At 41.9% G+C, this 13084-nt stretch overlaps 1 protein-coding gene across 5 annotated transcripts in view; it reads left to right on the forward strand.

Annotated features, from left to right (window-relative positions):
- Positions 1 to 13084, forward strand: part of Zn72D (Zinc-finger protein 72D) — a 115262-nt gene that overhangs the window by 73637 nt on the left and 28541 nt on the right. For all 5 annotated transcript variants that reach the window (XM_076178629.1, XM_076178632.1, XM_076178630.1 and 2 more), the window contains exon 7: positions 6829 to 7044. In XM_076178629.1, the coding sequence (XP_076034744.1) occupies positions 6829 to 7044 (216 nt within the window). The remainder of the gene's footprint in view (positions 1 to 6828; positions 7045 to 13084) is intronic.

Below are 13084 nucleotides of genomic sequence, written 5' to 3' on the forward strand. Positions count from 1 at the left end.
CCTCCCTTCTCCCTCTTCCCCTCCCTTCTCCCTCTTCCCCCTCCCTCTTCCCCTCCCTTTCCCTTTCCCTTCCCCCTCCCTCTTCCTTTCCCTTCCCCCTCCCTCTTCCTTTCCCTTCCCCCTCCCTCTTCCTTTCCCTTCCCCCTCCCTCTTCCTTTCCCTTCCCCCTCCCTCATCCCCTCCCTTTCCCTTCCCCCTCCCTCATCCCCTCCCCCTCCCTCATCCCCTCCCTTTCCCTTCTCATCCCCTCCCTTTCCCTTCTCATCCCCTCCCTTTCCCTTCTCATCCCCTCCCACTCTCCTCCCACTCTCCTCCCTCACTCAGTTTCCTGCTCCCATTCCTTTCCAACTCGTCTCCATCTCCCACACCTTTCACACACTCCTCTCTTGCTCCCACACTTTTCCCACCTCCACTCATTTCCCACTCCATTTGAGGCAATGACTCAAGTTTTATGCATTCAGTACTTCAGGGGTTTCAATGACAGTGCGATGGACCAATACGTGCAACATTCCTCATCAGTTTTCAGTCTAATACAGGACAAAAACTTGTCCCAATCTATTTCATTCTGAGTAGTCAGTCAGTTCCAACTAACGACAGCAAATCTGGTGTCATATTTTTTTTTTTTTTTTTTTTTTTTTTTTTTTTTTTTTCTGATAATTAAGTTATATCGAGATATGCAACCATGTTGAAGGGGGTGATACTGTGGATAGTATAAATAAAACGAAAGATGTTTTGAACTTTATTTATTTATTATTATTATTTTTTTTTTAAGATGTCATGTATTTTTTATTTAGTGAAATGGAAGGACCTACATTGAATTTTTGGCAGGTTAGTGAAAACTACATAAAGGATTTTTTCCCCTCCCATTAGTTCTGAATTGTTTAGGTAGTGAGCTTGCTTATTATTATTATTATTATTATTATTATTATTATTATTATTATTATTATTATTTTATTTATTTTTTATTTATTTTTCTTGCATATAATGTAAAAGTGAAGTGATGAGAAGGTTTTAGCAGTTCAAAAATAGATTGATTTTTTCTTGGCAGAGGTAGCCTAGCCTGGCACTAGGGCCAAGATGTTCAGTCAAGGCAGTACACTCATGGCAAGGATGTGGCTTGCCACTGTTCTGAATATTCTGCACAGAATATGGACTTATACTTTGGAAACAAGTCAACATATAAAGATCACCCAGTTTTCCAGTGATGTTGCAGTCAAAAGTATTACTGATACTTTTAATATCTCCTTTAAGGTCCCACTCCCTCCCCCTCCCTGTTAGTGCATGTATTTACCATTTACATTTTGCTTGGCGATAGAACTTTGTCCTGTCACTGGATATATAGGCAGGTAACTTAATGTGGGTTTCCTAGTGTGTGGAAGAATTAAATGTGGAATGTAGATGTTTATATTTTCATTAAATGGGTATACTGTATGACAACCAAAAGTGTACAAATGTTTATATGCTACTTATTGAGCTGTTTTCTGTGAATGATTTGTGTCTGCACTACCTGACATGTTTGGGAAGCCCCCAACATCAGCTCCATCTGGGTTTTGTGCAAACACTTGGTTTCATAGTTGGAGTAAACCTGCTGGTTAATCTAGTTTCATAGTTGGAGTAAACCTGCTGGTTAATCTAGTTTCATAGTTGGAGTAAACCTGCTGGTTAATTTAAAGTTTATCTTTAGCACAGTGTGTATTTGCTGTGATGATTGACTTAGGAAGGGTAAACTATTTCCTGAACTTGTTGGGGGAAGTATAGTTGGGATGTTAAGAATCAACTTGTTCCTATGGAAGTTGAGTAGAACAGAAATTGTGCTATTGTGTACAGCTACACAGAAAACTATCGTTAGTAGGGGTGTCGAAACATTCGCTAATGAACATAACCTTATGATACCGAAGGGTTGGTATTTCTGGGGTTCGAATTGTTCGAATTCCTTCTGAATGAATATGAATCGAATAATAGGTCCGGAGTTCATATGGATTCACTATGACATGATAATCTTATTTCCGATGGAGACTTCAACTTGTCTCAAATAGTTTCGTTGTTTTGTGTCAAAATGATTAGCGTGATTTACTAACGATAGTTTTCTGTGCAGCTGTACATGCAAGCACATATGCACACATAATCACTCGCTTGCTCACTCTTTAAGATCATGTACGGAGATGAAAGATGGAATGAATGTGTGGAGTGGATCAATCTTGTCATTGAATGCAAGAGAGACCCAAACTTTAAAAGATGCTTTGACCATATAGTTGGCAAATGAAAGTTGGTGGCATAGTGAAATTGAGGGATGGTGGTGGGAGTGGAAACACAAATCTAGAAATTTAAAGATAATGCAACATGAGCATCCAAATGCAGTCAAATCTGCTATGAGAGGAGGATGATGCAGAAAATTGAAAATGGATAAAGTTGGAGGACAAGCAACGACTTAAAGGCAAGATCTTTGATTGGATAGAGAATTCCAGAAAAAACCCATAAGAACAGTAATGAAGATGGCAGGATGGACTGCATTGATTAGCAAGAGTCCGTACAAACAGTAGGGATGGCTTCATCAATGTTAACAAGATAGGCACTGACAAGCTTGACTATCAGGTTTGCTGACAATGCAAAGATTATGAAAAGAATAAAAAATATAATTGGCAAATTGTCACAAGATATAGACTGTGTGTGAGAACCAAATGTGGAAAAAAATATTGGGAATTGGTACAAGTGTATACTCACTAATTAGTGTAAGGAATGATGAATTAAAAAAGCAAAGGTTGAGAGGTCTTGCAGTGATGGTTATGGAAATTTTATATTTGAAAAAATATATCTAGCAGGTTAGAGGCAACTTACAAACTATTGAACAGGCATTTCACTACATGGACATATGAGGTGGAGGGTGTGATTTACTCAGGACTGCTGCAATGGTGTGGTTAAGAAAAGCCTGCTTATAAATGTTTGTGTGTTCAACTACAACTAAAACTGCTTCAGATCTTGCTGGTAAAACATTGTGTGGGTGAAAGTGGAGTGGCTTTGCTATCTTGATCGATTTCATTGATGCTCTTTGTTTTCTTTTCTGGTTTTTTGTATTTGTAACTAATGCATGGTTACTGGGTGTAATAAAAGAACAGATTAGAATGAAGGAAAGGGTGGTGGTATTAAAAGGAGGGGAAATGAGTTGGGCAAGAAAATTAGACAAAGATCAGTTGCACACTTGCCTCAAGTTTCTCATGCAAAAGACCCTCATCTCCCATATAACCAGCAACAATCCCCAGTTTGGTCCATAAGTTACTCAGAAGAAGAAATTTTGTGTTGGGTATGGTTAGGGTGGGGCAGTACAAAATTAGACAATATCTTTGTGAAGGTTGCACATGGAGCATATTGCTTCTGTAGCCAGCCAGGCCTTTTATGTGTTGGTATTGTCTTTGTGCTGGGTGACTACCAGGATGCAGTCATGCTAGTGTGGCCCTTGTTTCTCTTAGGAGGGATTTTTGTGTAGCATTAATGTCTGGAAGTTTGGAGATGGATGTTTGGTAGTTGTTTTGCAATCTGAATAAGAATATGACACACAATACATTCATACATTGTATGAATGTATTGTGTGTTGCAAGAGGTAGGCTCATGTAGATGTTCGAGCATGGTGCTGATGGAGTTTTTGTTGCGCTTGTCTAATGAAATAAAGTGAATGAATAGGGTTGAGGACTTTTAAAGTCTTTGTACCAGTCCATATGATGGTCCATGGGGAGGATTTACAATGCTTTTTGTATAATTTGTAATGCATCTGTTCATGATTGTAATCATGTAACTTCCAACGTTTGGTTCTCAGGAAGTTTGTTAGCTGACGAGTTTTTTCTGTTGACCAAATCCTGTGTTTAACTGTGTTTATTTAATGTATTTTTGTATTCAATTTTGAATGGAATGGTTTGATAATTTCATTTTAGTATTGAATGTATCTTTGGTCTATTGTTGTTTGGAGTGAGCTATGTTACTGATGAGATCTGGGGAAAGCCACCATTCTATTCCTAGGTCATTGTTCTACATTGATTAGGTAAGCTTAGGTGTTTTTAACACCCATTTTGTTGTTGCTAAGATGAGTCATTTGTGTAGGTTAGTGCTTTGGTCTTGTGCTTGGGTAACTGGTGTTGGGAGATGACTTGTTAAGAGGTTCAGTAAATTAGTGAGAGTATTGCCTCTTAGGAGTGGGGTGTTTTGTTGTACAGTCATTTTGTCCTAGAAATTATGTTTTATCAGAGTACTCTGCACAGTCTTCCATTGAAGAAGTTGTCAATTTGTCATTGATGATGTCTATGATATATATTTTTAAAGAACTATTGATATATCAACATTGTTATAGCAATTTTTGGATATAATGAATGCCATTTTCCATCTGAACTACCACAGTTCATTATAAAAAAAGAGAAGATGGCAAAGAATGAGTGTGGTATAATGAATGCCATATTTCTTTTAAACTACCTATTGGTATTGGATGCAGCATCTGAGAAACTTATTGTGGCTACATCTTTACTGCATGACATGTACAGAACGGTACTGTAAAATACTTTGTAGTACATTACACTTTGTTATAACTATATATGTGTATCTACAGTACCTCTGTAGCAAACTTTTTGCAAATTAGGGTGTTTTTCAAAGTTATCATAAAGTTGCCTTATTTTATGAACATTAGGTCTTAAAATGTGGGAGAGTTGGCTGATGTGTAGTCAACCCAAGCTTGAACATGTTCAGTGGTTACAGGTGCAGCATACCCAGTCTGCTTATGTAACTGCACCCCTGCCAACACCACTCTGCAGCCGTTTGTTGCCTCGTCTAACATGCACTTGCGCACATGTGCACACACACACACGAATGTATAATTATATTAGGAATGGAAGAGAAACATAACCTAGATAGAACTGCAAGAATCAGTGAGGAAAAAGAAAAAGTAAGCAGTTTACTAGAATTAGTTCAGGAAGATGAACCTGAAATAATGAAGCACAAAAGTTGTAGAGTGTTAAAAGACTAAAGAGACACAGCTTGGACGAAATGGAAGAAAGACAAAAGACCTGAAAAATGGAAAATATATACTTGTTATAAAAATGAATATGTACAAACGTGCAGAGAGGAAAAGAGAAAATATGAAAAAGATGTCATAGAAAAATGTAAAGATCAACCAAAACTATTCTACAGATTTGTAAACAACAAACTGAAAAACAAACAAGACTTGGAGAAATTAAGACAAGGAGTTGAATACACAGAAGAAATAGAAATGGCGGAAATAATGAACAAGCATTTTAAATCTGTGTTTACAAGGGAGAATATACAACCAGAAGAGATTGAATGGAAAGAGAAAGTCCCCCCTATGAAAGAAATAGAAGTAACAAAGAATGAAATAATGAAACACTTGAGTAATCTTGATGTTAGAAAATCGCATGGACCAGATGAAATAGCAAACTGGATTTTGAAAGAATGCAGAAATGAACTGGCAGACAAAATACATAGCATAATAAACAGTTCCTTGAAAGAAGGAAAAGTTTCAGAAGATTGGAAAAAAGGAAATATAGTACCTATATATAAAGGAGGAAATAAAGAAGACCGTACCAAATATAGACCAGTCTCTCTAACAAGTACAATAGCAAAAATATGTGAGAATATCAAAAGTAAATGGGTAAAATATTTAGAAAAAAACAGCGTGCAAGGCAAGGCAATTTGGATTCAGACAAGGACAATCATGCGTCACTAATTTAATATGTTTCTATTCAAGGCTAATAGATATAATACAAGAAAGAGATGGATGGACTGTTTGTGCATTTCTAGACCTAAAAAAAGCTTTTGACAAAGTACCACATAAGAAGTTGCTTAAGAAATTAGAAACTGAAGGAGGAATACAGGGCAAACTGCTTAAATGGATGTAATGTTGTCTATTGCTACCATGAGATTGTGCAAATGTATTACTGATTGGATGCCGTGAGATGGAAAATGTGGAATAGGGACACCACCCTAAATGTGTAGAGAGATGAAATATAAGTTAACAGAAGTTTGTGCAGTTGTGCAACATGTGGATAAGATTGAGAGAGGCAGTGGATTTCAGATGGCTGATTGATTAATTGAACCATTTTTACAAGAAATGGTTACTTGTATTGCACTGTTCCTTTTATATGTTCAGATAGGGTTTTGTTTTCATAGTGTAATTTTTTATTTTCTGTTTGTTAGGTGACAGTATTGTTGCTTTGATTTTTATTGTTTGTTGCAGGGTAAATGAAGTTGTTTGTAGGTGGAATGAGAGTAATCGTTTGGAAGTATCTCTAGATGTTGCCCTTCGGTTGTGTTTGTGTGGGGGTCCCCGATTGAAGGATTGGAGTTCAGCTTCTTTTGGGTGAAGAATTGGTCTTTAAGTGTCACCTCTGGTTGGGTTAGCCACATGGGGTGGTGATGTTTGTGACATTGCTCAACATGTGGTGATGTAGTTGAATTGGGGAGGGTTGTAGATCTTTGTAATTTGTATGGTGATTAGCCCCAGTTTCCTGTTTGTCTGTGGTTGTTTTTATTTGCTTTGTGTTTAGAAGTGGGACAGTTCTGTTTTTTATTTGTCGTCTGACTGGTTTAGCATAGGAAGTGTGACAGTGAATATTGTGTTGTGAGCTATGTCACCTTTATCATTGCCACGTGACCAGGACCATTTTATAGCAAGAATGTATCCCTAACCCTCCACCCCCACCACACCTGACCCTCCTGTTGAATGAGTATGTCTTGCATTTGCCAAAATGGAAAATACAAAAAGAATGGGTTAAGACACTGTGGTGATAGTAGATGTAGTGAAAAAGGTTTGTCACTTCTTCTCTCTCGTTCCAGCTTCGTGAAGAAATGTGGCGTCGCCGCGAAGAGGAGAGATTATTGGAGGAAGAAGAGAGATGGTACTGGGAAGAGAGACGAAGATATGAAGAGGAATGTGAACATATTGAATGGTTCAGGCGGTACAACCGCACACCACATTCAAACATGCCACCACCCATGCCTCCCCCAGGAGTACCACGACCTCCATTTGTGCCTGGGATGCCTCCCATGATGGTAATAGAAATATCATTCACTCTCCCCCCTCACACTCTTTCCCTCTACTTCTCCCTTTCTCACTCGAACTCCTTTCTCACTTGTACATTTCTCTCTACCTCTTCTCTTTCTCTCCTTCCCCTACAACAATTTATTTATTTATTTATTTTATATATATATATATATATATAAATATATATATATAGATATATATATATATATATTTCACTCCCCTCTCCCCCCTCTCCATTCCCTTCCCTCCCTCTCCTCATTTTTTCTTTATTTCCTCTTGTTTCTTCTTTGTCCACTTTCTCGTTTCAAATTGTACTTTTAAATCATTCTTTCCTTTCTCCTTTCCTCTCCTCACTATCTCTACTCCTTTCTCTTTCCTCTCTTTTCCACTCTTTTCAACCCCCTCTTTCCTTCCTCTCCCTTTTGCCCCCCCCTTTCCTTCCTCTCCCTTTTGTCCCCTCTTTCCTTCCTCTCCCTTTTGTCCCCTCTTTCCTTCCTCTCCCTTTTGTCCCCTCTTTCCTTCCTCTCCCTTTTGTCCCCTCTTTCCTTCCTCTCCCTTTTGCCCCCCTCTTTCCTTCCTCTCCCTTTTGCCCCCCTCTTTCCTTCCTCTCCCTTTTGCCCCCCTCTTTCCTTCCTCTCCCTTTTGCTCCCCTCTTTCCTTCCTCTCCCTTTTGCCTTTCTTTCCTCCCTCTCCCTTTTGCCTCTTTCTTTCCTCCCTCTCCCTTTTGCCTCTTTCTTTCCTCCCTCTCACTTTCCTCCCTTGCTCTCATTTATCTCTCACTCTGTCTTTCCTACATTCTCATTTTCCTCCCTCAATCACTTTCCTCCATTGCTCATTTTCCTCCCTCTCTCACTTTCCTCCATTGCTCATTTTCCTCCCTCTCCCCTGCCCCTCTTTTCTCCTCTCCTCTGTCTCTCATCCCTCCCTCTCATCAACCTATCCTCCATTTCATTCACCTCTTATCCCTCTCCTTCTGCTGTCCTTTCTTCTGCGTATTCCCTCTTTTTCCTTGATACTCCCTTTCCTTCTCTCTTCCCTCTCTCCCCACTTCCCTTTCTCCTCTCTTCCCCATCCCTTTGTGTCTTCTCCCTCTGTCTCCACTTTCACTTCTTTCTCTTCTCCCCACTCTCTCCTCTCATGTTCTTATATCTTTCCTCACCTCTCCTCTCCTCTCCTCTCCTCTCCTCACCTCTCCTCTCTGTATCTCCCTATGCCCCTCACTCCTATCTCATCTTTCCCATACACCCTCTTCCTACATGTCTCTTCCATCACTCTCCTCCCTCCTTCTCCCTCTTTCTCTCTTCTCCCTTCTTCACTCTTCTCTCTCCTTTCTTTATTCTTTTTCATCTCCCCACTCCTCTTTCCTCTCTTCTCACCTCTCTGTATCTCCCTCTGCCCCTCACTCCTATCTCCTCTCTCCCATACCCCCTCTTCCTGCATGTCTCCTCCACCATCCCTCTCCTCCCTCCTTCCCTCATCGCCCTTCTCTCTCTCATTTTATCTTCTTTTTTGTATCGTCCCCACTCCTCTTTCACTCTTCTTGCTCTACTCTTTCCTCTCTTTCCTCTCCTCTCTGTATCTCCCTATGCCCCTCACTGATATCTCCTCTCTCCCATACCCTCTCTTCTTACATGTCTCTTCCACCATCCCTCTCCTCCCTCTTTCTCCCCCCCTCCTTTCCTCTTCTCCCTCCTCGCTCCTCTTCTCCCTCCTCTCTCCTCTTCTCCCTCCTCTCTCCTCTTCTCCCTCCTCTCTCCTCTCTCCCATTTTCTCTTCTTTTTTGTCTCTTCCCCACTCTTCTCTTGCTCTCCTCTTTCCTCTCCTCTTGCTCTCCTCTTTCCTCTCCTCTCCATCTCCCTATGCCCCTTGCTCCTATCTCCTCTCTCCCATACCCCCTCTTCCTATCTCCTCTCTCCCATACCCCCTCTTCCTGTGTGTTTTCCACCATCCCTCTTCTCCTTCCTCTCCTTTTTCTCTTCTTTTTGATCTCCCCACTCTCTCACTCTCCTCTTTCCTCTCCTCTTTCCTCTCCTCTCCTCTCCTCTCCTCTCCTCTCCTCTCTCTCTCCTCTCTCTCCTCTCTCTCTCCTCTCTCTCTCCTCTCTCTCCTCTCTCTCTCCTCTCTCTCCTCTCTCTCTCTCTCCTCTCTCTCTCTCTCCTCTCCTCTCTCTCCTCTCCTCTCTCTCCTCTCTCTCTCCTCTCTCTCTCCTCTCTCTCTCCTCTCTCTCTCCTCTCCTCTCTCTCTCCTCTCCTCTCTCTCTCCTCTCCTCTCTCTCTCTCTCCTCTCTCTCTCTCTCCTCTCTCTCTCCTCTCTCTCTCCTCTCTCTCTCCTCTCTCTCTCCTCTCTCACTCTCCTCTCTCACTCTCCTCTTTCCTCTCCTCTCCACTCCTCTCAGTATTTCCCTAGGCCCCTCACTCCTATCTCCTCTCTCCCATGCCCCCTCTTCCTCCAACCCTTTCCTCCCTCCTTTTCCCTCTTTCTCTTTCCACTCTCCTTCACTCTTCTCCCTCCTCCATTCTCCTCCATCCTACATTTTCCTTTTCCCTCCTTTCCTTTCTTCCTCCCTCTTTCCTCATTTTCCTTCCCTCTCATTCTCCTTCCTTCTCTTTACTTCAGTCTCCTCCCTCCTTCCCATTACTTCCCTCCACCCTCCTTCCCATTACTTCCCTCCACCCTCCTTCCCTTGTTTTCTCCACCTTCCATCTTCTTCCCTTGTTTTCTCCATCTCCCATCTCCTTCTTCTCTCCTTTTCCCTCCTCCTCCTCCTCCTCCTCCTCCTCTCTTCTTTTCACCTCTTCCCTCTCTTTCTCCTTCCTTCTCCCTTCTCCCTCTTTCACCCTCCTTCCTCCTTCCCTCTCCTCCCTCCACCCCACTCCTACCTCTGTCTCCTCTCTCCCCTCCTCTCTTTACTCTCATCTCTTTCCCATCCTCTCTTTACTCTCATCTCTCCCATCCTCTCTCTCTCCTCTCCTCTCCCTCTTTCCTCTCCTCTCTTCTCCCTCTTTCCTCTCCTCTCTTCCATCTCTCCCCCTCTCCTCACTTTCCCCACTCTCACCTCTCCCCCTCCCTCCCTCTCTCACCTCTCCCCCTCCCTCCCTCTCTCACCTCTCATTCATTCACTCCTTCCTCACTCATTCTACTTTTCTTCATCTATATCCCTGTGTCCCCCCTCACCATTCCGCAGTGCCTTCTCTTCCTCGATCTCCTTCATCACTCCCCCTCCCCTTCTTTCTTTGTAACTTCCATTCTCCTGCCTCTACTTAATGTGTATTTTATACCTCTCCACCATTTCCTCTTGCCACTCTTATCAGTCTTTTTTTTTTCTCTTCGCTTCTCTCTCACCATCCTCCAGTTCTTTCTTCTCTTCTTCTTCCATCTTCTTCCTCCATGATCTTCCTCCTGCCTCCCACCTACCTCTTCTTCCTCCCTATGCTCCCTCTTCTCCTCCTTACTTGCCCTTCTCATCTTCCCCTTTCTCCCTTCTCCCTCCTTCTCCCCTCTCTTCTCCCCCCTCCCTTCTCCCCCTCCCTTTACTCATTTCTCTCCCATTTCTCCTCCTTCAATGGGATTACTAGTGATGTTTGTATTTTTCATACAATAAAACAGGACACCAATTACATCAGGAGAAGACAATGAGATACAGTAGGAAAATCTTAATAAATTATTCACATGGTTGATGAAAATGGCAAATGGACTTAATAAACACAAAGTGCAGTTTGTTAAACATAGGTTTGCATAATCCAGAATGCAGGTATACCTTAGATGACACCTTTTTAGTGAAAACTGAGTGCCAGAGACTTTGGAGATCTAATGAGTCCAGACCTTGAATTCAGGAAACAGTGCATTAACACCAGGAATAGAGCTAACAGAGCATTAGGTGTCATTGCTAGGACCATTATGAATAAAAATGCAAAGGTTGTCAAACTATCTGACATTAGTTAGACCTATCCTTGACTATGTAGTACAGTTTTGGTCTCCATTCTGTTGAAAGGATATCATTTCACTAGAATCAGTACAGAGGGGAATGACCAGAATGATATATGTGCTCAGAAATTTACCTTATGAGAACAGGATTAGGCACCTATTTACATGCTCAGGCAAGATGCAGAGTGCAGGGTGATCTAATTAAGTGTTCAAGTGGATCATGGATTTTAACAAGGGGGATGCAGACAAGGTCATCATATTAAGGCAACAGGACAGGACTTTAACCTCTTCACTCTGGGAGCATTTTATGGATGGGAATGATAAGTAGTAATGGACATGGAATTACCCAGTGTAAGCTTTATGGTCTCTTGCAGTCTCCTTCATTCTGATATTCTCACCCCCCCCCACCCACGCACACACACTTCTTCTCTCTTGTCTTGCTTTTCCCTCATCTCACTCCTCATCTCCCTTTTCTCACTTCTCCCTCTTCTTCTCGCTTCTTCCACTTATCAGTCTCTCCTCTCTCTTTTCTTTCCTCCATCCTCTTCTTCTTTTTCCACCCTCCTCTCACTCTTTTCTCTCGTCTCTTTTCTCTCCTCTCCATCCTCTATCCTCTTCTCATTTGTATCTCTCCTCCATCCTTTTCTCATTCTTCTCTCTTTTCTCTTCCCTCTATCCTCCCTCCTTTCTTCTTTTCCTCTTTTTCTCTCCCATCTCTCTCTCGTCTTCTCTCCCTTCTTTTCTCCTCTTTCTCTTCCTTCTCTTTCACTCCTTTCTTCTTTCTCTCCCTCCTTTCCCCTTCCTCTTCTCTCCTCTCATTCTCTCTCCTCTTCTCTCATTCTCTCTCCTCTTCTCTCTCCTCTCTTTCTCCTTCCTCTCTTTCACCTTTTTCCTTTCTTTCTCCCCCCTCCTCTGTCTCCACCTTCCTCTCTTCACCTCTTTGGTTTTCTCATGTCTCCTCTACCCCCCCCCCCCCCCACATACTTTTTCTCTTTCACGTAATGTCCAATTTGCCAACCTCACAAAAATGGCTTATAAGTGACATACTCCCATTCTCTTTACCCATCCCCTACTCAGCTGCACATATACCATATTTTTCCCACTTACAAGGGAGGTAGCCACAAGTAAAAAGGCATAAATCCACTCACCCATTTCATTCCTACCCACTCCACTCCCATTCACCACCCCTCTCTCCCTCTTTTCTTGGTTCCTCCTGGATGATGGGGCATCCCTCTGTCTAGCCCACTGCCCTGGGTCAGATGGAATGCAACAAGACAGCACATCCACAGCAATGCTGCTTCATTTAAATAATTATTTAAAAAAGAAAAATCATGTAGAAAAAGAGAAGACTGGGAGAAATTCCTATGGGCTGCATCAAAATATTATTTACTCGTACTCCCTAACCCCCATCCACTCCCATGCATCACAGCATCGTCCATACACAACCTCGTCCCTATTGTCTTCTCTCCTCCTTCCTCAACAGACACCATCTCTTTCCCAATGCCCCTCTTAACTCATCCATCCACCACTTGCGTCAGCTGCATATGCTGTGTAGAAAGTTGTTCCACGGTTCTGAAGTATACCAATTATTTGCTATTTTTGTCTTTTTAAATAGTCTCGAGTGAGCTTTCAGTTTCCCTGATTTTATATATACAGGTAAACGTCGACTTACGATGGCCGCGACTTACGATTGTTCGACTTTACGATGACGACGACGACGACGACGATATGATAATTTAACCCCTTCCATACGGTGCCGCACACGTAGGCGTCATGAGGAGCAAGTGGATTCGCGACGCTGCCATATCGGCGTCTTGATTATATTTATTGTAGTCGCCCCTGTGTTTTTACATTCTCTCAAATGTGCCTTGAATCCCATTCTCTGTGGTTTTCAAAATTCGCGGGTGAAAGAGAGAACGATCGATATAAGCGGTGACTATATTTTATGATGCGAGTATTATTACGTCACGTCGTATGGCTGGCATTGGCTGCTGCCCGCGAGATTTAAGTTCCGTACTGAAAATACATATTATAGTGTTTGAATATGGTAAAAAGGATAAAAATAATTAAATAAACTACTGTACATGATTAATAGGCTATATTCAGTATCTCTGGTGGTTAATA

This window comes from Oratosquilla oratoria, chromosome 41, assembly GCF_046742065.1.
Source record: "Oratosquilla oratoria isolate Oo_2021 chromosome 41, ASM4674206v1, whole genome shotgun sequence".
NCBI lineage: Eukaryota > Metazoa > Arthropoda > Malacostraca > Stomatopoda > Squillidae > Oratosquilla > Oratosquilla oratoria.